Source organism: Nothobranchius furzeri, chromosome 12 (genome assembly GCF_043380555.1).
Source record: "Nothobranchius furzeri strain GRZ-AD chromosome 12, NfurGRZ-RIMD1, whole genome shotgun sequence".
In the NCBI taxonomy this organism is placed as follows: domain Eukaryota; kingdom Metazoa; phylum Chordata; class Actinopteri; order Cyprinodontiformes; family Nothobranchiidae; genus Nothobranchius; species Nothobranchius furzeri.
Window position 1 is genome coordinate 23,770,794 of NC_091752.1, and position 27,330 is coordinate 23,798,123.

At 40.7% G+C, this 27,330-nt stretch overlaps 2 protein-coding genes across 3 annotated transcripts in view; both read right to left on the minus strand.

Annotated features, from left to right (window-relative positions):
- Positions 1-14,415, minus strand: part of mcph1 (microcephalin 1) — a 36,771-nt gene extending 22,356 nt beyond the window's left edge. Inside the window, exons 1-13 of one of the 2 annotated variants that reach the window (XM_054750005.2) lie at positions 14,341-14,415; positions 13,543-13,596; positions 13,356-13,447; positions 13,151-13,269; positions 12,833-12,917; positions 10,957-11,068; positions 10,604-10,735; positions 10,420-10,500; positions 5,999-7,129; positions 4,696-4,811; positions 1,226-1,263; positions 967-1,129; positions 787-864 (exon numbers count right to left, since the gene is read on the minus strand). In XM_054750005.2, the coding sequence (XP_054605980.2) occupies positions 787-864; positions 967-1,129; positions 1,226-1,263; positions 4,696-4,811; positions 5,999-7,129; positions 10,420-10,500; positions 10,604-10,735; positions 10,957-11,068; positions 12,833-12,917; positions 13,151-13,269; positions 13,356-13,447; positions 13,543-13,576 (2,181 nt within the window). In that variant the 5' untranslated portion in view covers positions 13,577-13,596; positions 14,341-14,415. The remainder of the gene's footprint in view (positions 1-786; positions 865-966; positions 1,130-1,225; positions 1,264-4,695; positions 4,812-5,998; positions 7,130-10,419; positions 10,501-10,603; positions 10,736-10,956; positions 11,069-12,832; positions 12,918-13,150; positions 13,270-13,355; positions 13,448-13,542; positions 13,597-14,340) is intronic. The other variant, XR_008565656.2, reaches the window with a different exon arrangement.
- Positions 14,416-14,786: 371 nt separating this feature from the next.
- On the minus strand, positions 14,787-22,642 carry LOC107395873 (neuropeptide Y receptor type 4-2). Its single transcript, XM_015975347.3, has 2 exons — positions 22,510-22,642; positions 14,787-16,772 (listed from the first exon to the last, which is right to left on the minus strand). The coding sequence occupies exon 2, from the start codon at positions 16,700-16,702 to the stop codon at positions 15,365-15,367; it is 1,338 nt and encodes a 445-aa protein (XP_015830833.3). The 5' UTR covers positions 16,703-16,772; positions 22,510-22,642; the 3' UTR covers positions 14,787-15,364.
- Positions 22,643-27,330: the final 4,688 nt, after the last annotated feature.

The following is a 27,330-nucleotide window of genomic DNA, read 5'->3' on the forward strand; positions in this document are numbered from 1 at the left end:
GCAGCTAGTTATTTTTTAAAAGTAAGGAGTAGAAAGTACCGATAATTGTGTGAAAATGTAAGGGAGTAGAAGTATAAAGTAGGCTAAAAAAATAATTACTCCAGTAAAGTATAAATAACCAAAATATCTACTTAAGTAAGGTAACGAAGTATTTGTACTTCGTTATTTGACACCTCTGATCAGGAAGCAGAAAATTCATGTGTTAGGAGATCATTTTGGGCCGCTGCTGTAAAAAAAAGTGAGGCGCGAACCGGAAAAGCTTCTGCCGATCACAATTCGACAACGGATTACGAAAGAACGGATCACGCTCGAAGCGTGCAGATTCTTCATGATGTAAGAGGTGAGTCTACTCTTTGTTTAGGTTGTTTTGGCATTGACATCATCCTAGTGCGCAACGTTCTGCGACGCTTAAAAGAACAGTAAAAACACTGAAAAACACTGGCAGTGATGGGCTTTACTGATCAGGAAACGGCTGGCAGTAAAATGAGTTAATGCAATGACAGCAAGATCAAGAACATAATCCTGTAGTTTTTGCTTGAAATTTAAATTTCACGTCATTGTTCAGCGCCATGTTCAGCGCCTTGGGCTTCCCGACAGGGTCGCTCGCGGAAGGCGCTTTATAAATAAAGCTTTGATTGATTGTTAACCTTGTTAATAAAGTAATGAAATCAAAATATATGTGTGCATTATTTGATAGCGCATATTAAAATGACTATTATGATGACGTTTGATCTATGTAATGTTCCTGGATGCTCACTACTTAATTAAATTATGAATGACTATTACCTGTGCAGCGGGGAATTGTTCTGAAAGTTCATACGGCTCCTCTGGAATCCAGTGGCTTTGCTCCAAACACCAGAGGATCTGACCAAGAAAACAAAATCAAAATAACGCATTATTAATTTTATTATGTTCAAAACATCTTTTTCTTGTGGAAGTGTCTAAACATTTACAACCACCCCATACCCATTCAAAAGAGAGGATCCAGCAGCCACGCGCTATGCCCAACAGGATGTTGAGCGTCCGCCTGTGTCCCCCAGACACCACGTGAGTTGTGCTCTCACACACTCGGTCGACAATTGAAAAACCACCCAGTGCTTTCACCACCTGAACCACAGTGTTCTGCTTCCTATGAGAGGTGGAAAAGGTACAAAAACATCCAATAATGTGGTAAAACTGTGAGGTATGAAATTAATAAACATCTAGCAGACGTTTACAAACTTACTCTGAGGGCATGCTCGTCATAACCAGTGTCCTCATAGCCTGCAACAAAGAACACGACGCAGAGCTTGTATCAAATATACAAAATGTATTTATAAAAAACAAAATGTGGTAGAACAAACTAATTAATACACCACACCCTTTGTTTATTTGCACATTTGTATCTTGGTTGGAGCTTCACCAGTGCAGAATTTCTAAGAGAATAAAACAAATTCAAACATCTAAACCATTAAAACCGTGAATGTGCGACATACTTTGGCCCACATACAGAAACCTATCATCAACCCAAACACCTCAGCGACAGTTGCAAACAGGACCACAAGGTCTTTTCCTGCCACACTTTGATATCTGCTCTACCAGCTGGAAGTCAGGGGTTAAGGCCTGCTGAGCACAAAGGTGCCAAAACAGTCCACGAGCCACACCTACGCCCGTTAAATATCACATTATTCCTGACGAGGAAAGTTCAAACGTCACTGACCAAATGACACTGATAACATCAGGGCTAAGCTGTTGCTCCTTCTTTGTTGTACAGGCACACTCTTTTCTCCAAAGGATGGTTTGGTGTTTTAGTTTTTTATTGTTTTAAAGGCAAAAAACAAATAAATAAACATTCCTCTTGGTTGTAAATACGTGATGACAGATGCAGCTTGTTTTGAAATCAAACCTAGAGGGGACCTTGGACTGGCGTGTCCCACGCTCTGGACATGTTCTGGCAGCGGCACGGCAATCAGGCACAAGAGAACAAGCTGCACAAAACCAGCCTGCGACCAGAAGCTGGTGTGAAATGCGGCACGGCCTTTGAACATAAACACCCTCAGCACAAATGAAGGAAATTCTTCTCTGTATGACTGGCTCTCCTTTATGACTGCAAGTACGTGCACACTGAACAGACACGCTTTAGACAATAATGGAGAAAAATGTCATTCTTTAATCTCTGCTAATCACGAGGCGTGATGTCATTGCCAGATTTAGTGCACTGGCTCCTTACTGCTTAAACACCCTTACATTTCCAAATGATATACCTGAATCACACAGCTTCAGTGACAAAATGAATTAGGAGATTTTGGTTGCCCTCATTTCTCTTAAAAATCCTGACCTTCATGTTTGTTGCCAAGAATTATGATTAAAAAATTTATCTCCGGGAGGTTTTGGAGCTATAGATCATTACTGAGCAAAGAAAAAACATAGGTTGGACTCAACCAAACAAACAAACAGTGTGTAATCGGAAGAAATCGAAGACCTCTTCAGAAGTAGCTGACCTACATTTCTCCAGCAGCGGGATGTGTAATGGCCTGTTGGGTTACAAAATAACTAGACGTAACTCTCCAGGACCTGTAAATTTCTTTTACTTATCCCTGATCACAAAGCGGTTACCATGACAACAATAAAAAAGAGGGGTGTAAATGAACTCCATCGAGATAAGAACACTTTCTACTCAATCTTTTATTGAAATTCTGTTTGTTTTCTAGTTTCAGTGTTTTTGTGCATTTTTACTGCTTTAGTTTTGTCACCTTACACATTTAATCTATGTTTTCATTGGTTAGCCTTCTTACCCACTCAAAGTACTACCACTAGTCACCAGACCTTTTACGTAATGTCTTATTGAAGTTCTGCTTTCTAGTTTTAGTCTTCAAAGTTTAACCTTCATCTCCTCACGCTTAGACTACTGCAACTTGCTTTTCACTTTTCTGAGCAAAACATCCCTGAACTGTCTGCAGGTGGTTCAGAATGCCTGTTCTCGGCTTCTGACCTAATTGTCAAAATTCACCCACTTCACTGGCTGCTCTCTCCCCTGAGCCTGAGATCAGTGGACTCAGTGGTCTCCTTTAAGAGCAGCTGAAAACTCACCTGTTCAGGCTGGCTTTTGCATGATCAACTCCACCTTTACTGGGATCCACTGATTTCCCTCTTTCTTATTCATTTTCTCTTTCCTTAAATTTTTAGTCACATATTTTTCTCATTTTAACCATAATTTTTAATCATTAAAAAAATACCTTTTATATTTTAAATTTGTTGTTCCTATGAAGTGCCTTGTAATTTTTATCTCGAGAGAGATCTTTTCATTTTTATTTTAATACGTAAAGAATGAGATTGCGGATAAAGGCGGCCGAAATGAGTTTTCTCTGCAGGGTGTCTGGGCTCTCCTTTAGAGATAGGGTGAGAAGCTCGGTCATCCGGGAGAGGCTCAGAGCAGATCCGCTGCTCCTCCACATCAAGAGGAGCCAGTTGAGGTGGCTCTGGCATTTGGTTAGGATGCCCCTGGACGCCTACCTGGCGAAGTTTCCCGGGCAGACCCAGGACAACGCTGGAGGGACTACAACCCTTTTTAGAAGACACACCTTGCCAGCAAATCTTTGTAATACTGTCGCCACGGCGCGTTCATTAGACACACCGTGGCGGCATGTTGATGCAGGAATTATGCTGCATTCATGCTGCCAAGCTTTTACTGACGCAACGGTGGACTTGTGAATGCATTTTACACCTTGGCGGAGGGTGGTGTCATGATCATGTGTTGAATTACTTGTGTGGGAAATGTGCTATAAATATGGTAAATGGCTGTATTTGTATAGCGCCTTCTTAGGGTTCTTAAAGCTATCTTGTCTCTTCTAAAAAAAGACTCAATTTACACCCTGCTGGAACCAAACTAATCTTATTCAGATTGTGTTCAACATGTGTAATCTGAGAACATTTTTTGCCACAAGTTTTGTTTAACAGTGTCAAGTCTGATGTAAATACATAATAAGACACAAAAAACACGTTATTTATGACAAAAAAAAAAGGTTAACAAGTACGTTTCCCTGAGGGATGTCACATGGTGTTTGGCTTGTTGAGGTTACCAGTAACGAAAACAGAGATGCAGGTGCGTTTCACAAGCAAGGAAGCTACGCTACTATCGCACAGCCATAACACAGGAAACCCTCAGGAGCAGGCAGCAACCCGTGTCTGCATTCATCAAACGCTTTCAGCCAGTGAAGCATGTGTGACCTGAAGAAGGAAATCCTTACAAAGGCTTAAAAAAACACAGGTGATGCCTCGTTTACTACTTTAACTGCTTATGTCACAGAAACAATCTTTTTTTTTTTTAACTACACTCCAAATCAACTGGTTCCACTAAACTTATTTGCTTTAATGCAAAGAATAATGTACATTGCTATATGTTGTTATGGTAAAAGTAAATGTATATTACTAGGGTAGTAGAACCAGTTGATATAACTGTGTGTAACATTTAATCCCTTACTGTGTACGTTTCCTCTACATCTCTAAAGTGAGTTGCGTAAAACTTTTGGGAATAAATAAATAAAGAGTGCTGAATATGCTGGGAGTAAAATAAATCAAATTCATCTACTATCACACTCAATTTAAACCAAACATGTCGATGCAATCCCATCAATGTTTCTGTAACTTTATCAATAGCCAAATATTAACGTAAAATGCATCGAATTAGCGTATGAGAGAGGGGGGAAATCTATTTACCTTTGTTTTGGTAACCATCTTCTGACGCCTCAAGCTGACTTGCTTATTATGATTCTCTCCAAATTCGGAGGGGATCTCTGTGAAACCAGCTGCAACCAAACATTCATTTCCTCCACCTACATATGAAAACAAGACAAACAATTTAAAATAGAGTAGAGCTGTGGGAGTGTCACTCCAGACATCACGCAGCTGTGACTGTTTTTATTTGCTTGTTTTAGCTGTTCTTGCATGACTAAACAAGTAAAACTCGAAAAATTAAGAGTATCATGCAAAAGTAATATAGTTCAACTTGGAAGGTAAAACTAATATATGAGATACAAATTGCATGCTGTCAGATATTTCATGTTATAATTGTCAAGATTATGGGTTACAGTTCATGTAAACCCATAATTCAAAATATCATGAAATCAGTAAAACAAGGATTTTAAATAAAGAAACATCAGACATCTGAACAAATATAATCATGCATTTGTACCCAGTATGTTACTGAAATAAGTGAAGTTTTGCACATATACTACTTTTTCGAGTTTCACCACCACATTACGACACAGCCAGACTCACACAGGTGTGACTTTAAATTAAATAAAATTATTTCCATAATTCAGAATGACAGAAAAAAAACATGATTGCTAATGCTTCAAAAACAATACTCGATATTAATAATAAAAATCTTAAAACACTACACTTCCTCACACTCAGGTAAGTCAACAAACTTCCCTCGAAATGTGAAAAATAATCCAGGTAACAATACAAAATTCTTAAAAATAAAATTCTGGAGGAGAAAAAAAAAACACAACTCTGAGAAGGACCTGAATGTTTCAGCCTTTGAGTGACAGGATCTTGTGACTCTTTAAGCTGTGGAAGGTTTAACTTCCTTAATTTGTGGAAAAATCTATTAAAAATGCACGTTATTATTATTTATTGTTCAAAGGAACTAATACGGCTGAATATTTTGGGTGGGCACAATGAGAACCCCAAACTCAACACTAAATGATAAATAATCATTGCTAAAATTATAGGTAAATTAAACAACAAAAATCTATTTTTTAGATGAAAATTTAAAATCAAAGACTTAATTTTTATTAGAAACCTTTATTGGAACATCTAAAATTTTAAATTCACCTTTGAAATTAACTGGAAGGCTCAAGAACCATTAACAGGTTAAGAGAATATTCACTGTTCTCATATATTTACTTTTACAATTAATACATTTCAAAGGCATTTTTTTGCTTTTTACAGTTCATAATAATAAAAATGTTCTTTGTGACTACTACAGCATCTGGTTTCTGGTTTTCTTACTCACTTCCTGCAGTATGAGAAAAAATGGGAAAATCAGAATTTTTCTGCGGCTCCAGTTCTGAGATATCCTCCGTTTGTGATGGTGGTTGTCCTGATGATGATGATGATGATGGTCTGTGTTTTCCTGCATCACGTTTACTGGTGCTTTGTCTTTGCCTTTCGTTCACACTTTGACTATCGAGTGCTGGAAGAGAATCTGGAACATCGTGTTGTGAAAGATTCTTTCTGCTCGTCTGAGACGGATGATTAATGCTTGGACTACTTATTTCTAATTTCAGTTTTTTAGTGCTGGAACTGCAGCTTTCACGTCGCTTTTCTTTTCTTTTCTTTGTGGCAGAGTCCAACTCAAAGGGTATCTGAATGCTGCTCTCAGGTAGATTAGGTAGAAGAAGCCTCTTGTTATTGGCTGGACAGAAATAATCTTCAAACACATCGGCAGCATCGTCACCAGTGGAGCCCATGGCAACCGATTTCTGCTCACGGCACAGAGAGCCGGACCGCACCAAGGCAGAAAGTGACATTCTGTGAGTTTTGGGTGTTCTCAACAAAGTGTTCTTTAAAAGAAAACTTTGTTTTGAGATTTCAGTGGTTGCATCAACTAACGTGGCTGCTGATGATGGACATGCAGCACCGGGTGATACAGGACCTTTCGTATCGGTACATGACTTTTCTGCAGTCATTATCTGCTTATTTTCACATTTATAAGGTAATTTTTTAGCTGATTTTATCAGTGACTGACTTTTTGCTTTTGGAGAAACCCTCCTCCCATCAGCTTTATCCAGGATAGGGCTACTTAAAGAGTCTCCAGGTTTGAATTTTGCTTGTTTTCTGACTGAAGTCCTTGACTTTAAATTATTTTTTTCTTTTTTGTTCTCTTGGTTTTCAAACTTAGGAGAGTGTTGAGCTTTTATCCTGATGGAAGTTCTTCTTGACTTTGATAGTTTTTCTTCTTTGTCACCTTGGTTTTCAAACTCTGGACAGTCCTGAAAACTTGAAAACCGTTCAGGTAAATCGCGACAAGGTGACAGCCAGGGTTTTGAAGATTCATGTTCAAGATGATCAGGGTCTTCTTCTTTATCAGGTGAGCAACCAAGTTCTGCGGGAGAGGCATCAGGATCATCTGATTGGTCATTGACTGTATATCAGAAAACAAAAAAAGCCAAATTAGAAAACATCTGCACCACCAATCCCTCTGACCACCACTACCTTCACACGCTTGTAGATACCACTAATTTACCTCATATTTTTTATCGATTAAGCATACCTGACTTCTGCAGAAGGAAAACTTTCCAACAAAGCTCTAAAAGAGGTGCTTCACTCATATTCTACATACATTTGCACTGGTCTCTAGTAGGAATGAATACCTTGTAACCCCTACTTCACACTGGAAGCATCAGCGGTGCGGAACGACAGCGGAACGGTTTACGCCCGAGCTTCGCTGCACACCAGGACACACCAGAAGAGTCTCAGCAGCGGAGCAGCTTCTCCGATGTGCTCCTCGCTGGACTCGCAAGATCACTTCAGACTTCAAAGGTCACGGTTTGTTTATATATATAATATTGTTCCTCTCTACTGAAAAGATTAAACCCATGAAAAACTGTTCACTTCTGGAACGATGCTGGGAGTACATAAGCTGTGAGGTCACACAAATAGATGTAATCTACATAGATATATAATCAAATATCTGCAATACTTTTATTTTGAAAATCACCAGACATTTTACACTGAAAGCATGTGTAATTTCAGAAGCAGCTAACTATCCTATCTTTTGCGGAGCAGCATGCTACTTCTGGGACACGCCAGAAATTTCAACATTGCAGCAGGTTTGAATCAACCCCATGTATTATAATCAGAGGTGGAAAGAGTACTAAAATGTCCTACTTAAGTACGAGTACCAATACTTTGATCATTTTTTACTCAAGTACAAGTAAAAGTACTTGCCTAAAAGTTTAGTCAAGTAAAAGTAAAAAGTATCATAAATAAAATGTACTCAAAGTAAAAGTTACATTTTTGTCAGCGTAAGGATGGCTACATCTAAGTAGTGCAAAATCACAATGCCAGTTCACAATTCGCTCGTGTGTGCACGCACACACACACACGCATGCATGCACACACACGCGCACACACACACAGTTTGATGGAGGGATTTCTATCCAGTCAGTGGGAACAGGACGTGCACAATGATCGGACAAGTTTTTCCAGGGTTGTAGGTTTCAATTGTGATTAAAATTATTCTGTATGTTGAGAAAAATATATACTTTTTTAGATGTCATCAGTGTGTGAGGTATCTCAATGTTTTCATGACAAAACTCTAACATGAGACTGTGCTCTAACCTGTCACATAACATAACAAGCCAAATGAAATTCAAACATTTCAGATGGACCGTATGACAGCTGCTAACGTTGGCCGTGCCCTACTTTACCTCTACATTACAGTTCCTTTATCCATGTCCATCCTAGAGCTCCTCTCTGACTTTTAAAGTTAGCAGAGTTCATCCTTGGTAGTGGGTTCACTCACTCATTTAACCCTTCACCACTGAAACCAGTTTGTTCATTCCAATCCTCCTAAATAATCCTCCAATCATCCAACTGGAATCCGTCCCGTAACGTCCATCCTGCCAGAACAGGCCTTGGGAGCCCAGGTGTTACTAGAACTGGTAACGGTGTCTCCTCACCAGCGTGAGCCTCCAAACTGTGAAGGTTGGTCTCCAAACATGAACTTTAAATGTATGCATTTATCTCCTCTTGTAAAACTTTAACGTGTTTTAAAAGGCTTGCATCATGATATGTTACACCTCCCAGACCAAAGATAAGATAAAACATTATCATAAACACTGCAGAGACATCATTGTTTATTAAATACAAGTTATTTTCCTGAGCCGTTACTTCAACCAAGAAATAAGATGCATGGATTTGATGAAACCACGTTGTCTCATGCAGTCCTATATGTGTAACACACACACACACACACACACACACACACACACACACTGCAACATGTTAGAATCTTTAATGACTAATTTAACTACATTGAACTACTTTTGTAATAATTTAATCTCTTATTCTGGAGTAAAATAAAGAAACAAGCTAAATCATCACATGTCTGTGGCATCAAGAAGCAACTTCTGAGTTCAGACACAGGGATGGAGCACAATGTTTACACCTGAACAGTATCAGGATGTTTTAACTCACAGAGGCCTGCAGGTCTTCTGTTTTATGAGCAAAGCACTGAGAATCCACTTGTTATGAGCGCTAAACGTTATTTTGGCGCTGCCGTGCGGAGCGGTAGAGAAACACATTTCAAACACGGAACCGAGTCCGGCTACCGAACCGAGCTGAATTCTGATGACGTCACACCGGTGCGTGAAGGTGCGGGTTCCAACCCACAGGAGAGGAGGGAGAGAGGAGGTAAACAGCGAGTGGATCACAAGGACAGAACTGATGTTTTTGAGCAAAACTGCGGTAAAAATGGCTGTTTGTCCTCATTATCAAGTGTACCCAACCCCCCACCCCCACGGTTTAGACGTGGCGCTCGTGCAGGTTTCTCTTTCTGTTCAGATGCTGCGACACGCAATGTTTTAAATTTATTAAGTCTACAATTTATTTTTACTCAGTAACGGATAAGATTTAAAATGTAGTGAATTACAATTATTTTTTATAAAATACTCAAGTAAAAGTACAGATTTTCAAAACGACTACAAAAGTATAAAAACACAAAAAAGCTACTCAATTACAGTAATGTGAGTAAATGTAATTCGTTACTTTCCACCTAATGGATTCTATTCGAAGCAGTAACGTTCTGCTGCCGTTCCACGCCACTGATGCTTCCAGTGTGAAGGGTTACTTGTTATCAAAGTAGAAGTGGAGGGCTCCGGTGCACCAGTTTCAGCACGGAGAATTAAGCTGGAGGAGAAAGTAGCTTCAGACGACAGGAATTGGAGTCTTATTTCCTGATATTTGGACATCTTGCCTCAGATTGGAAAACAACAATGCAACTCTACCACTGACTCCATTGGCTTTGCAATGCTGATGTTTTATCTCCACAAATAATGCAAGCCTGAAAGAGTTGCTAATGCTAACAGTTAGCTTCTACCAGTAGAGATGTTCTCTGGTAGAACATCTGTGCTAAACCAAAAATGGCCTTCCCCGTCACGAGTCAAGAAGGGCTAGTCAAAGCGAAAGCTTCATGTAGATCTGTCAGGCTTTTCAAATCCTAGATGTTCACCATTTATTTTCTATCTGAAGCTAATGCAGGAGATAAGTGTAGGACACAATTTTTATTTTCTGCCTGCACGTTAAACTCAAGAGTGACCGACCATTTTCAAAAATAATAAGTAAAAAATTGTTTCTCAGTGAAGGACCTCTTCAAAACATGCTGCAAAGGGGAAATCTCTACGACAACTAGACCCCGCCATGATTTCTTACGTTGAAACTTGAAGACAGTGGGTGAGCTCCCAAGAGAAGGCGTCTGCTCAGTGGGTGAACAGCTTGCTGCCATTTGTGAGGCTGAAAGAAAGAAACATATGATTAAAATGTCATTTCAAATGCAATGAAAATAAATCTTCCCATTCATCACTTAACCAAGTGCTGCACTTGGACTTGCTCTTACATGTAGGTGAAATGTTTTCATGCTTGTCTTTCATGTCTCTCAAGCGCTGTGCCATGTAGTTGGACCTTTTCAAAGCAGGGCTGTAGATGATTCCATTCTCATGATCTATAATAACTGGCGACTTATCTGTAACTATAAACAAAAGCATCCATGAGACAGAATTATATACAGTCTGGTTTAAATGTTAAGTAAGTAAGTAACCTTTATTACAGGTCCGTGGTCCAAAAAGTACAAAGAAAAATATACAAAGGTGACATTAAAAAAAACAAGAGAGAGGCAGTTATACCAGTGCGTCCATAGTTTAGAGGTGTAGCTGATACTATATCTAGTATCAGTCAGTGTTAAAACCTTACCGTCAGGTTCTATAGAAGGCAAATCTTTCAACATCTTGTCAAGTTTTTTCTTCAGCCGCCAGTTGCTGTTCGTCGTCTTTTCTGGAGAATCTTTAGGCAACATGCAGCGATGCTGCAGGAATAGTAACAGCCCAAAAATGCTACATCACATACTTTACACATTTAACAATACACCATTAATAGTTGTACAGTCAGGTCCATAAATATTGGGACATTGATACAATGCTAACATTTTTGGCTCTATACACCACCACAATGGATATCAAATGAAACGAACAAGATGTGCTTTAACTGCAGACTGTCGGCTTTTATTTGAGGGTATTTTCATCCAAATCAGGTGAACGGTGTAGGAATTACAACAGTTTGCATACGTGCCTCCCACTTGTTAAGGGACCAAAAGTAATGGGGCAGAATAAGAACCATACATCAAACTTATACTTTTCAATACTTGATTGCAAATCATTTGCAGTCAATTACAGCCTGAAGTCTGGAACACATAGACAACACCAGACGTTGGGTTTCATCCCTGGTGATGCTCTGCCAGGCCTCTACTGCAACAGTCTTCAGTTCCTGCTTGTTCCTGGGGCATTTTCCCTTCAGTTTTGTTTTCAGCAAGTGAAATGCATGCTCAATCGGATTCAGGTCAGGTGATTGACTTGGCCATTGCAAAACAGTCCACTTCTTTCCCTTCAAAAACTCTTTGGTTGCTTTTGCAGTATGCTTTAGGTCATTGTCCATCTGCACTGTGAAGCGCCGTCCAATGAGTTCTGAGGCATTTGGCTGAATATGAGCAGATAATATTTCCCGAAACACTTCAGATTTCATCGTGCTGCTTTTGTCAGCAGTCACATCCTCAATAAATACAAGAGAACCAGTTCCACTGGAAGCCATACATGCCCACGCCATGACACTTCCAACACCATGCTTCACTGATGAGGTGGTATGCTTAGGATCATGAGCAGTTCTTTTCCGTCTCCATACTCTTCTCTTCCAGTCACTCTGGTACAAGTTGATCTTGGTCTCATCTGTCCATAGGACGTTGTTCCAGAACTGTGAAGGCTTTTTTAGATGTTGTTTGGCAAACTCTAATCTGGCCTTCCTGTTTTTGGGGCTCACCAATGGTTTATATCTTGTGGTGAACCCTCTGTATTCACACTGGTGGAGTCTTCTCTTGATTGTTGACTTTGACACAGACACACCTATCTCCTGGAGAGTGTTCTTGATCTGGCCAACTGTTGTGAAGGGTGTTTTCTTCACCAGGGAAAGGATTCTTCAGCCGTCCACCACAGTTGTTTTCCGTGGTCTTCCGGGTCTTTTGGTGTTGCTGAGCTCACCGGTGCGTTCCTTCTTTTGAGAATGTTCCAAACTGTTGTTTTGGCCATGCCTAATGTTTTTGCTGTCTCTCTGATAGGTTTCTTTTGTTTTTTCAGCCTAATGATGGCTTGCTTCACTAATAGTGACAGCTCTTTGGATCTCAACTTGACAGTTGACAGCAACAGATTCCAAATGCAAATAGCACACTTGAAATGAACTCTGGACCTTTTATCTGCTCATTGTAATTGGGATAATGAGGGAATAACACACACCTGGCCATGGAACAGCTGAGAAGCCAATTGTCTCATTACTTTTGGTCTCTTAACAAGTGGGAGGCACATATGCAAGCTGTTGTAATTCCTACAACGTTCATCTGATTAGGATGTAAATACCCTCAAATAAAAGCTGACAGTCTGCAGTTAAAGCACATTTTGTTGGTTTCATTTGACATCCATTGTGGTCGTGTATAGAGCCAAACATGTTAGCATTGTGTCGATGTCCCAATATTTATGGACCTGACTGTATATGCATACAAATCACAAGTCATTCTAAACTGACTCACTTTCCTGTTTTTCATCACTGGATTGCTTTCATCATTCACAGCTGGAAATAAATCCTCGTCCGCACGTTCACCGTCATCATAGCACCTGCACACATTTTTATTTCACTTTTCTTAATTTAAAATATGAGTTAGAAATATTAAATAAATCATGTTATTTTACAATTATAATTTGTAATAAATGTAAAATCAATCACAATTTAACAATGGATTTCAAATGATTAATCAAAATTAAGGTTTGTTTTTTGTTAATTTACAGTACACATTTTTTATATTGGATCATTTAAATTAAACAGAAGCAAATTCTAAATCTCTACTCACCTTCCTACCCACAAGGCAGACACAAGCCGTACATCTGTTTTCTTAGCTTTCCTCCATGTTGCTGGATGACCATTATTGAATATTACATGCGTGACTTGTTTATTGAATCTGTTTGATGCCTTTAATTAAAACCAGTTTTTCCAGTTAAAGCTCAGATAAAGTTTATAAATGTTGCCAAGATATTTGTGTGAAAAAGCTGTTGTACCTGAGCTCCCATTTTTTCCAGCTGTTGAATAAAGGATTTTGAATAGTTTGCCCTTTTATCAGATGACCACACATCAACATAGGCAACAACATCTGCAGACACATTGAGCAAAGGCATAAAATTCAGTTCTAGGCAGGTGTTTTTTGTCTTTTTGATAACAAGAAGTAAAAATATATGTTCACTATACCTTTAAGAAGTGAAGAGTTGTTGCTAGAGGTCATTCTTGATGTTTTATTTGATACTGTATAAATTCACAAAAAGAAAAACAAAAACAAATAAGTTATATGGTAGAAAATCAGTTACTTGCTGTGACCGCTTTCAAATAAAGATTAGCTATCTAGTCTAGTAATAAAAAGCAAAGAAATTATTAAAATTAAAAACTCAACATTTATTTTGAGGCAATCCATAAATTATATTTCTCGTAAGTAATCAGTTTTATCACATACGCTCTTTATGATGAGAATGATTATATATATATATATATATATATATATATATATATATATATATATATATATATATATATATATATAAGCAAACATGCTCTTGCTTATGACGGGCTTAACCGCATTCTGCCAATACATTAACATCACAGCTTTAAAAAGAGAGAGTAAACGTGCCACACTGGCTCAAATCGTTAAAATCCTTCGTACTGTATTATGTAAATCACTTTATGGACTATGTGCACTTTTTAAAGTCAAACCAGCGACGAAAGCAGATTTTACACATTTTTAGTGCACAATCTAAACACTAGATTTCATAACTAACAACAAAACATATCAGAGCTAATGAAGAAATTCCCGTCTAATAAACGTATGTTATTTTGTTGCTAGTTTAGCTAGCTAACAGCGGCTTTGGCAGGAAGTTGTCACTTCCGTCATTTGATTATTTTTATACATTACTATACATTTCTGACAGCTAGTATTCTAAACTCGTGAAATGAGATACCAAACGGAATGTTTCCAGTACGGAGTCATGAACTTACACGGTGAAGTTTGAAGGGTTGTTAGCGCGTTAACTTTGTATTGCAATGCATCCTGGGCCAGACGAATTTGGTTGGCTGAGGTAATTTACGTCACATCCGTTTAAAGATACCCAAGAACAACCCTAAAATTTAATACAAAATACGAGACAACGCTTTAATTTCCCTCAGAAATCTTGTTTTTCATGTAAGTGTTAATGTTAAGAGCTGGTTTCATTGATTTCTTTTTTGTTGATTGTTTGGCCAGTATATATATATATATATATATATATATATATATATATATATATATATATATATATATATATATATATATATATATATATATACATATATATATATATATATATATATACATATATATATATATATATATATATATATATATGACATGCAAAGCTTACAAAACTAAAAGTGGTTTGAAACATCGACACAATAAATAGTTTGCCGGTTTTATACTTTATTATGTATTTTGCTCTGTATCTACAGTATTACAAGATCACAAAGCACTTTTGTATTAAATAGGGAGAAGAATTATTAAACTTTTCACATATGTATGACTGCACTGCCATTATCAGTGCAACACAATCAAAGCAAGCTTCTGAATTTAATAGATGAACTATTAGATTTAATCTACACACAAACAAGCATATATTTACCGTCAAGAAATACTTGAAAACTTGGAACAGATCCATGGCCTAAATCACTTCTATCGAAAAGATAAATGTGTGTTTTCTTTTAGTTACAACCAAATTTAAAATATTTGTGATTAATGACAAAATTCAGATGAGTTTAGCAAAGCACTATTTTGAAACATATAAACTGCATTAACCACAAACACGTGTCTTTCTTCACCACCTAAGCATTTCACTCATATTTCACAACACAAATAGCAAAAATTTTAAGTCATGTAATAAAAAATATTATTTTAAACAGTTTAACATAGACTAAAAGTTTGTACTACGACTGTACGTTTAGTGGGAATACTTCTTGGTTTAACGGGTAGATTTATGTTGCAGCATCATAATCAGACCGAGTTGCTCCTGCACTGGAGAGGCACAGAGGTGCGGGACATTTCCATGTGCACTGTCGACATGGGGAGACGATCACACTCCTCCTCTTGTGGGAGACAGCGGCAGTGGAGCAGTACCTCTCTCACCTCCTGCCGAAAGTTGGAGTTGAGGAAGCCGTAGATGATGGGGTTAATGCAGGTGGAGGACATGGCCAGCAGGTGGCAGAGGGAGAACAGGAGGTTATGGTGGCAGATGGGGAGAGCCTCCAGGTTCCAGTCTGACAACACATTGAAGATGGTGAGAGGGAGCCAGCAAAGAGCAAAGGCTGTTATTAAAGCAACCAGCATGATGTTGATGCGTCGGCTGTGGGTCATGCGCTGGCTTTCTGGGGTCCTGGCTCGATCCAGCATGTCTTTGCGGTGACGAAGTCGTACAAAAACTCTGACGTAGCAAAGCAACACCAACAAAAGTGGACCACAGTACTGGAACAGCAGGAGCCATGTGGTGTAAGCGACTCTGTGTTCTGGGGATGGCCAGTGCTCCACACAGGCCTCCATGTGAGGGGAGGTGGGGACAAAAGAAAAGAGGGAGCGGTACAAATTTAGAGGCACAGATGAGTTTTTGAATGGATAGGAGGAATACTGAGGCAAGGATGCGTTGAGATAGGCGTGAGGATACATTTGCTGATAGAGTGGCAGGACTACATTAGTGTAAGGCTCATCTGTGAGTATCTGAAAGGCTAAAAAGGGGGTAGAGGTGAAGCTGGCAAGAATCCAAATAAGAACGACTGCTGTGTGGGCCTGTGGAACGCTGGGTTTCCACCCAGAGGGATTAATGATTAGCTGATGCCTTTCTAGAGCGATGAACACCAACGACAGCACTGATACGGTAACAGACATGCACTGGATGAACGGCACCAGTCGACACAGCAGCGAGCCAAACACCCAATGGTCCATGAGTGTGTAAATGACAGTGAAGGGGAGGCAGAACACACACATCAGAATGTCAGAGAATGACAGATTACAAATAAAAATGCTTGTGACGTTGATCTTTTCCCTGCGATGGGTGATGATGCAAATGAGGCCGATGTTCCCCACTAGCCCAAGCACCAGCGTAACGCTGTACCACACCACGAGACACGTCGTGAGAACAGGAGACATGTGGCACTGCTCCTCGTGCTCAAGAACGGAAAGGTCTGAAATGAGCTGGGTCCTGTTCCCGGGCCACTCCTGCACCGACTCACGACTGACACTTTCTCTCTGCCGTTGTAGGGGAAGCGGAGGGGTGGAGATGTTGAATAGAAGAGGCGATGCTGATGAGAAGGCCTGGCTTGTGTTGCCACCAAAGGACATCTCAGCAAGACATGAATGTCACTAGTTCCCTAGATCTATCTGTCCATCTCAGTCCTCTGAAAGCCTGCATCTGAGACAGGGAGAGGAGAAGCAGAATGGGAGACATTAAGGAAAACATGTTGAGCAAAACTCACTTTTTGCATTCTTTTTTGCTGCCAAGTGGGTTTCCACTGCCTCTATAAACACTACAAACATGAACAAAACATGTCCATCTACTTCCTGTCAGTGTTTGGTTTTAGGAATTACGTGCCTAAAACAAGCCATTTCAAAAAGTCCTCGTTTGTGACATCACAAACAGGGAAATTAGAATACAACCACCTCTCACATGAAAGAGAGAGCCAGCAACTCTACTCCAAGCTCCTCCTATTTATTGGAGCTTCTCAGCTTATAGGGAGGCTAAGTCACGCCCATCTACTTCCGGTCCCTGAGTCCGCCAAAAAACGAAGAAAAGATTGCAGATCAATGTGGCTATAAATGTTATTTTCTAATTCAGTTTCTTAGGCGCCATGGAATTCACATATAATGTCAGTGAATTTTAAAGACACATTTTGATACCCAAAAAAGTGCTAATTTTCGAACGGGGAAACAGTATTTTAGGTTTTGTGTGGAAATAAGTCCAGGACTACAAAAGCTCTTCTCCAAAGTGACATCATCGAACCAGACACAGAGTAAAACAGAGGGAAATGACTGTAAGTTCAGCGAACTTCAAATCCTTCATTCAGGAGGAAAGGACCACCATAAATCTGGCCAATTGGTAAGTAGCAACTAAGCTAGGGGAGAGGATATTCTGTGGTGACGTCATACATGCAATGTGCTGATGTCTGATTTGTAGTCATACTAATTACGAACTTTTACAACCTGATAAATCTCAAAGTACGTGACTGGCATGGTCGAAACGCACTCCATTACTTTTCATTTAAACAGAAGTATAACAAATGTGCGATTCAGGGCGTAAGGCAAAGCGGATTAGAAAATAGCATTTTTAGCCCTGTTGCCTTGCATTCATTTTTTTGTTCTTCCGGGGATCCATGAGCCGACCGGAAAGGGAGGAGACTTAAGGTTAGTTCATGCTTGACGTGTCCGCGAGGTTCGCATAGCTCCGCGCGGCAAAATTGTGTCATTTTAACAATCACGCCCCTCCACCGCGCCTCCACACGGACCAAAATTTCCGCACCGCGCATCTAGGAAATTTTCTAACCACGCGGACGGTCGGATGCAGAACTAGTAAGAACTAGTATGGCAGAGGTTTGTAAATACAGACATTTGTATGATTCAGCTCTCAGAGATCACCGTGATCAACATGTTGTTAAATTCTTGGAGAGAAATAGCTCGCACTGTCGGAAAAGACGAGGACGCTGTTAAAAATGCTGGAATGCCATGTTGTAAACAACAGTAATTTTTACTTCTACTATGGTGTAGTGTTGGATGCATGCTGTAGAGCTCCATGCTGCCCCGTTCAGTTTGGGAGAATATTGGCTCACCGCAGAGACAAGCTGCACGAACCATAAACGCTGCGAGTTGTGAAGTGCGTTCCATCCGCGAGCCGCATCACCAAGCGGAAAGTAAATGCGTCAAGCATAAACCAAGCTTTAGGCTCCCTATAGAGCTCCGGACCCCACGTGACTCTCAGTTAGTGGACGCCATTTTGGCATGCAAAAAAGGTAAACAAACACGGATGTAACCATGAACATGAACGGGATCCGCTTGGATTTTACTTCGTCGGAGTTTACTTCACACTTTAAAACAGAAGAAATCTTTTTATATAGTCAGAAATTAAATAGACTAAACATCTCCGACCCTTACCGTGCCCCTGGGATACTTTTTAAAAACGCCAGAAGTCGTAGCGGACTTCTTACCGGCACAACACCGGACCTGGCCGGGGAAACCCCTTGGGATTCCCCCGGCCGGAGGAGCTGGGGAGAAGGTCTGGGACTCTCGACTCTACTACCCGCTCCGACGCCAGAAGCTGTCGGAGCGGACCGGCACAGCACCGGACCTGACCGGGGAACCCCTTGGGATTTACCCGGAGGAGCTGGCTCCGGCGGCTGGGGAGAGGGAAGTCACGCTACTGCCCCAGCAACCCGACTCCGGATACGCGGATGAAAATGGATGGATGGACGGACAAATAACAGATTTACATGTAAGTAGTCTCGGTGACACAGATAATAGCAATCCAAAGTGCTTTTTATGTGTGATCTGATCAACCATTGCTTAAAAATTAAATACGGCTTAGCCGGTTAATTGCTGTCATCATAAAACACGTAAACGGCAGCACGCAGAACTCACGAGGCAACGTTTTACGTGATGTTTACTTGTTGCTATGAGTAATAAGACAGAAAAAGCCACGCCAAAATAAGTTTAGGAAGCCCACTAAGAATCATAATAAAAGCATTTAAAATAAATACCACACACAGTTGAGGAAACGTTGGTTTAAGTACCTGATATGAAGTGGTCGCAGCATAAGCGAAAACCTTTACTCTCGGGATCCCACAGCTTTATTTTAGCCCGGTCACTAGCGTGTTTTATTACAATGATCCAACGTTTGCGGCGCTCCGGATCTTGGGGAATCCTGTAGATGTCTCATTCCTTATGTCGTCCGCGTCTGTTCTGCATCCTGGGGCACAACAGGAATCTACCATATTTCCCGTTTGATTGAGTTTTCTGACAATAGTAAATAGTCCAGCTGCCGGCTTCTGCATGCCAATATGGCGCCGTTTCGATTTGAACTGTTGCATGCCGGGAGAAGTGACGTCAACTCCCGGAGCTCTATATCAAGCTGAACTGGGAGTAGGTGGGCGTGGCCAGCTCTAGGTTTTTTTCTTAAAGTGACAGAGCCCTGAAGCGACTCATTCTGGAAAGTAATGAAACTGTCAAGAATAAAACTGATGAAACCAATTTATGTGAGAGGGATTTAGTTCAAATAACTTCATGAAGATGTTTTGTGTCGACCACAGGACTATTATAACTTAAGTAAAAAGGTCATAATATGTCTCCTTTAACTCTTCAAATGATCAAATACCTGAGGAAAAACCTTCAAATACCTGTTAAACAAGTTGTATGACGCACGCCCACCAGCTGCATTAGAAATATTCTCCATACAAACTGATGTTATAATGTGCATCATCCAGTGACGCCACTTATGTATCATTCAGCATGACCTGACAGCGTTTTTGTTATGATCACCAGTTTCTACCTGCTCCTGTTCCTGCTCCACTTCCCTGCAGAGAGGGGCAGCCCCTCCTCCGCTCCTGCTCCTCCTTCCCGCCTTCCAGCTGCGCTCAATCCCTAATCAGCTTCTGAGTTTTTAAAAGGGCGCGGCCAGAAGAACCAGGGGGCAGAAAGAGTGGGGAATACCTAGAGAGTGGATGAAATCTAGACACACTTAGTTTGAACCTATGTAATTTCATTGAGTTTGGTTTTACTCTGAGTTCTGTGGAACTTTTGGAGAGTGTGCTCAATAGAGGTAGGAAATAGGTTAGTTAGGTTAGTTTGAACCTTCTTCCTGTGTTTGCTCAGTGGAGCCTTTGTAGAGTTTAAGTTAACCTGTTGGTTGTGTGTGCTCAGTGGAGCATAAGTATTGCTTTTGGTGTGTTGGCTCAAAAGCACTTTGATTTAGTAATTATTACTGTTTTGTTTCCATTACCTTAACAGCCCTGTGCTCGCCTTTAGTTGGTTTGGACTAAATCAGTTTGCTTGCTATTTTAACCCAAAAAGGGGGAATAGCAGAATTGGTGAGTTTACTTTTGACTTATTGGTTTAGTATATTAGTGGAGCTGAGCTCCAGCTTGAGTGTTCTCTCCAGTCCTTGTTTTTCCCTATTTAGGAGGTCACCTTTAGTTCTTGTATTTAACTGGCCTAGTAACTGTGCATGAGTTTTGTCATTTATTTGTTATAAAACGGTTTGCTTTTAAAATCCTGACCCCACGCCTTCTATGTTACGACGTCCTTCACCCATACCATCACCAGTCGTAACAGTTTTGCACTGATGATATCAGAACTGTAAGGTTGGCTGGTTCCTTCAAAAACAGTCATCATGTAGAAATGCTCAGCAGAAAAAAAAGAAAAGATTTCAATAACCCCCTCCCAAAAAAGGGTGACTGTTTTGAGTTTTCAAATGCTGTGGCTATGTCAATAAATCGTTACATATTGTCTTTCCTTTACCAAAGTCCTCATGAGAAACAACTCATCAATCCTCTGCCCACAAATCCTGCATACCAGCAGATGAAGATAATAGCCTATTGACAGTGAAATTACCGTGCATACACTGGAGCGCAGACTTGTCTTGTGCACAATAACTGACGCCTCATGTCAAAGCGAAAGGGCATGACATTGTCAAAATCCTAAAAATGGATTCAAGCTGTCTCCCCTGAAACCTCCGCCGTGTGCTGTGAAAGCCAACATCATAAACAAAATGGGACTGTCACTTTCCATTAGTGGCCCCTGCACTTAGCTATCAGTCACTTCACGCCACGTCTTTACTAACGCATGCTGTTGGCGTGTTGAGTAAGCTGCAGGCAGGGTGGCACAGCATTGATCATCCTTTGTTCAGAGGTGGAAAGGCATTTGTAATGTTGCTATTAGACGAGAAAGCAAATGAAACAGTGCAAAACTAAAAAGACCTGCAGATAAAAGCAAAGGGAAAATGCCCATTAATATGGGAGCACACTGTGCTACAGTCTTCCACAAATAGTTGTGTTAGTGTGATTGCATCTTCTTTTAGCTAAATCTCTTTAGGACAAGAAACACCGTGACCTGGTTCCGTCTGGGCTTTTCTTCCTTCAGCAACATGTCCTCCATCTCCCAGCAAATAGTCAACATAATGATCAAATGACCAAACATAATTTGCCCTCACCTTGGCTTTTCTCTTCTAGGATTTTGCTTTTAAACAATTTGTCTTCCTTTCAAAGCCCCTCACTGTCATTTTTCTTTGATTTTCCTGGAAGACGTGTTGTTGCAAGGCATGAAAGTTGTTCACATCATTACCAAATCTATGCTTTGATGATATTCAGAGTGGTGTCACAGCAGAAAGCAGTTTCTGCGCAAAAACTCACCAATATTTTAACATTTAACATTGCAGGTCTATTGATGATAAACCTGCAGCAGTGGATTAATTTGCTGCAATTAGTCACTTTGCAAATTAACGTGACTGAAAATGAAAAGGAGAAGCTTCACTAAGACACAAAAAGAACAACTAGGTGCAAAAATGAACTAATAAAAAATGTGGGTCTGAATTACGATGCTAGAAACTTCTTCTTCACCTTTTTGTGCATTCATCCTGCAGTACAGCGTTAAAGAACCCTTTGTGCACAGATCCAAATACTACTCCGAAATATTTTGCTTTCCTTTGCCTGTGGAGGATCTGGGTAAGGGCAGCAGGCTCTGTTCTGTGTGCTCAACCTGAGATAATGACCCAATCCTCATTGTTCCCTGCTTGGGGTGACAGAGACCATGCGTGAGTCCTCTCAGAAAACCACCTCAGGAATATTCTTATGAGATTTGTTATTTTCACACTTCCACACTGTCAAAAAAACAAATAATCACAACATTTCATGCACACATTCACCTTCTGCTTTCTTATTCCCAGTTTTGCTGCTTGAAATGAATGCATTAATAACTATAATGTTATTGTTATATGCATGATGTGAGAAAAAAAGCCAAATGTGACAAAGCAGCAGCATATCCGGGTACCAAGATACAGGATTACTGCGCAGCATGCAATTTACATCTGGTTAAATGTTTGGAAACACTGACAACGCTCATTAGCTCAGTGAATACATGATTACGGCTAGAATAAATAAAGGTCTCACGTGGGGGGGTGGCTCAACGAAGAGTTTCTCTGAAGCCAGGATGACAGAAGACGACGCTCTGAACAGGTGTGAGTCCACAGGGATGGGAGTTAAGCAAAAGGAGCTGAACATGATGATAACCAGAGCGTTTCTGTCAGAAACAGCAGAGAGGGGGGAAACAGCTATGATTGGGCTGATGGAGACTTTTGGGTGCTTGAGACCCTCAGAGCTTCAAGCTCTGCTGTCACACAGTGGTGAAATGATTACATTACATCCTGAAAGTTACACCTGCTGCAAGAAGAGCTGACAAAACACAAAAAAGACAACGAAGCACAGAGTTTAACACATTGTACCCTATGATGGAAGCATGAAGAGTCATGATGATAGCTTGGTCATTTAATGTGAAGCACACATAAAAACTGCCTCCAGTGTTTCGGTGTGATCAAAGAGGTTTACACAGTTGTGTTTTGTCTGATTTCAGTACTATCTTGGCAGAGCAGTCTGCTTTATTTAGGACCAGCTCACACCCTCATCAGGGAGCCTCAAAACAGGAAAGATATATTTAATCCCAGATTTCCTTATTCTGAAAGATCACGCATCAAGTGGTTTGCCAAGTACAGATTTCTTAGTAAAACAAAAGGCATATTTGTCCTATTTTTCTTGTGTTTCAAAATCAAAACATTGTTCAAAAATATTTACTATTCACCCCTGTTCGTGTGAAGGACAAATTCTCTAATTCATCAATCTTGCATGTTTAAATAGCGTCCTGCTTCCTCACACTCAATTGTAAATGAGTTTATCACCTCTTTCCCTCGTTGAGTTATGCAAAAGTATTTTAGTTACTCGTTAATTTAAACCAGGTGTGCTGGAACCATCGACATTAATATAGGCTGGAAGATTCAAAAAGGCAGGTAGGATTTCTCTAAAGGACTCAAGTTGGTGATCTCTGTTCTAAATCTTCAAAACATGCCAAATGTTAGATGACACACACACACACACACACTCTCTCTCTCTCTCTCTCTCTCTCTCTCTCTCTCTCTCTCTCTCTAGTCTAGCATTCGTTGTGAGGACCATCATTGACTTCATGGGTGTAATTTTGGGGGTGGACGCGGGGGACATGTCCCCCCCACTTTTTCCAAAGTCAATTTTTGTCCCTTGCACTTTTTACCATCCAAAAACAATATTACGCTATATTAAATAGACTGGTTGAGCACTAGGACCAAGAGTTCAGCTAGGATCTGATGTAAATGAGATCTAATGATCAGATATTTTTAAAAAAAAGTTAAATGGTGACAATGAGTAGGAACATTTTAATCAGTATTGTTGCTCGATGCTGGTGTTGCCTATCTCCAGCAGTCATCAGGCAAAAGGCTGGTAACACCCTGGACAGGTCTCCGTTCCATCACAGGGACATATAGCAACAAAAGAAATGGACAACACTGCAAAAAATATTTTCAAAAAGGTAATAAATAAATAAACAATAGCAACTTGTTTTTGGACATTTAATTTAATTTTTGTTTAAAAGACAAACATTCTTATCTTTAAAAACATCACTGCTCGAAGTAGCGTAAATATTCTTAAAAATTATACATTTGAGTAGAAAATAAATTGGCCAATAGGGTAAGCAAGGATTTGTTTGGCTAGGTTGACTCTTAATCAATACATCTGCAGTGGTCTCTAGAAGGAAAGAATGCCTTGCAAGCAGAGCCGGATTAAATAAATGGACTACACTAGGCGGGCTGCATTTTTTGGGCCCCCCCTCCATCGATGTTATTTTAGGAATTGAAATCTGAAACTTACCAAAGTTACTTATTAAAGTTCATTCACATTTTACTTCGCCTAGTCTTTGGTTACAAATTGGTTGTTTGTATGCCAAAATAAGTCATGTGTTGCATGTTAAACATTCTATCAGACAATTTTTTGATATTAATAATTCATACGTCATTACAACAGCTGTATTAAATGCTAATAAATTATCCTCATCTTATCCATTGGGAGTGTCATTGTCAAGGCGGTACCAGTAAATAACCACTAGGTGTCATTAAACTATGTAAACAGAGCAAATATGTTTCTTTTATTTGCTCTGTTTATATTTAATCACTACATTTAATTTAAAAGATTTTCTGCAAAATACAATAGCTTACAACATTTATAAATGTTGACAAATTAATTACTTGATGGTGGAAAGACATTCAAGAATAAATAGATTAATTTGAATGGACTGAAGCATGTTTTAAAGGCGCAAAAACAAACTATAAACACGCAGCCTAAATTATTACAGTATAAATTGAATACAACCTATCATCTTAAAAGAAAGTATTTTAATAAAATGAAAACATTATCTTAAGTTTTGATCTTGCTTTATGCTCATTCAAGCTGTTTTTGCCTCTGCTGAATCAGAAATTCTGTGTGAATTTTCTGAATGTGAACTTATTGTTTGTTTTGCTATTTGAACATTAATAAAATTATTTGAAATATAATTAATAAAACCAGCAACACTTACCAAGGAAACCATTTCGCATGCTCCACTCCGGGATAATCTTCAGCCTTGCAGCATCACAGGCCTCAATCACAGCAGAAACTGTCACGTTGTGGGTGTGGAGATGATGGACCAAGTGTGGTGGAGCAGCTCAGGAGGCAAAGAAGCAGGCTCGGATAAAGTAAAAATGAATTTAATTACAGAACGGGAACGGCAGGAACAAACACAACGATGACTTGAAACAACAATGATCTGACAAAGGACATAACGAGACGGGAGGTATAAATACACTGGGGAAAATGAGGAACACATGGGCAGGCTAACAAGGGGCAGGAGATGGACACAGTCAGGAAGGCAGGGGCAGATCGTGACAGTACCCCCCCCCCCCCCCTTAAGGGGCGAATACCAGACGCCCACAAGGCCACACAACACAGGAGACTGGGAACACTTGACTTGACGCGGGACAGGGACTCGAAGACTTGACTGGAAACACTTGACTTGACGGGGGACAGGGACTCAAAGACTTGACTGGAAACACTTGACTTGACTCGGGACAGGGACTCAAAGACTTGACTGGAAACTCTTGACTTGACTCGGGACAGGGACTCAAAGACTTGACACAGGAACACTTGAACTTGACGCAGGAACACTTGAACTTGACGCAGGAACACTTGAACTTGACGCAGGAACACTTGAACTTGACGCAGGAACACTTGACTTGACGCGGGACAGGGACTCGAAGACTTGACTGGAAACACTTGACTTGGACTTGACACAGGAACACTTGGACTTGACGCAGGAACACTTGGACTTGACGCAGGAACACTTGGACTTGACGCGGGACAGGGACTCGAAGACTTGACTGGAAACACTTGGACTTGACGCGGGACAGGGACTCGAAGACTTGACTGGAAACACTTGACTTGACGCGGGACAGGGACTCGAAGACTTGACTGGAAACACTTGACTTGACGCGGGACAGGGACTCGAAGACTTGACTGGAAACTCTTGACTTGGACTTGACTGGAAACACTTGGACTTGACGCAGGAACACTTGGACTTGACGCAGGAACACTTGACGCAGGAACACGACTTGACGCAGGAACACTTGACTTGACGCAGGAACACTTGACTTGACGCAGGAACACTTGACTTGACGCAGGAACACTTGACTTGACGCAGGAACACTTGACTTGACGCAGGAACACTTGACTTGACGCAGGAACACTTGACCTGACGCAGGAACACTTGATGCAGGAACACTTGACTTGACACAGGAAAAAAAACTGCAGCTGCGGGCGTGGGGCTCAGCCGGAAACTGCAGCAGCAGGCGTGGGACCCTGTAGAGGCTGCAGCAGCATGAGACCTGCAGGCATAGGCCCCACAGGCGTGGACCAGGAAGTGGATGATCTGTAGGAGCGACGTGAGGAAACCAGGATCGGTGGCAGGTACTCGACAACCGGTCTGAGCAGGTGCACAGCACGATTCGCTGGGTCTCAGGCAGAGGCTCGGGTGCAGGGAAGCAGGAGAAGAGCGGGGAGACCAGCCCTACCACCCCGGAGAATGGTGGCGTGCGTAGGGGGTGTAACTCCCTCAAAGCTCCAGGATCCGCGGCTTCTATGAGAAAAAACAGGACGGGGGCAGAAAGCAGGAGAGGAGAAGGGTTTGACCACCACGGGAACAAACTGGACGCGTCGAAACCCACTTAATGGTTCGACCACCCCAGAAAACAGGTAGGATGCGCCAAACACCTTGAGTCCGAATCTCCTTCCGCTAAAAGGAGAAAAAGTAAAAAATTAATCCTCCAGGGAAATGTATCAGTGCTCACCACAGGTCCAGGTTGGTCAGATCATTCTGTCACGTTGTGGGTGTGGAGATGATGGACCAAGTGTGGTGGAGCAGCTCAGGAGGCAAAGAAGCAGGCTCGGATAAAGTAAAAATGAATTTAATTACAGAACGGGAACGGCAGGAACAAACACAACGATGACTTGAAACAACAATGATCTGACAAAGGACATAACGAGACGGGAGGTATAAATACACTGGGGAAAATGAGGAACACATGGGCAGGCTAACAAGGGGCAGGTGAAACCAATAGGGACTGAATCAGGCAGGAGATGGACACAGTCAGGAAGGCAGGGGCAGATCGTGACAGAAACATGTCTAAAGAAAAGTTCCTTGGTTAAGCTTCGGTTTATGTCTCCAGATTTCCTCTTTGATACAGAAGAATATCCAATATTTTGAGATATATAGTTTAGTGCAAAGGACTCACACATCGTGTCATCAGTTTGGTACCACTTTGCAGGATCAGATGGGTAGCTTGTTAACACCCTTTCTGGGTCTAGAGGCTCCTGTAAGACTAT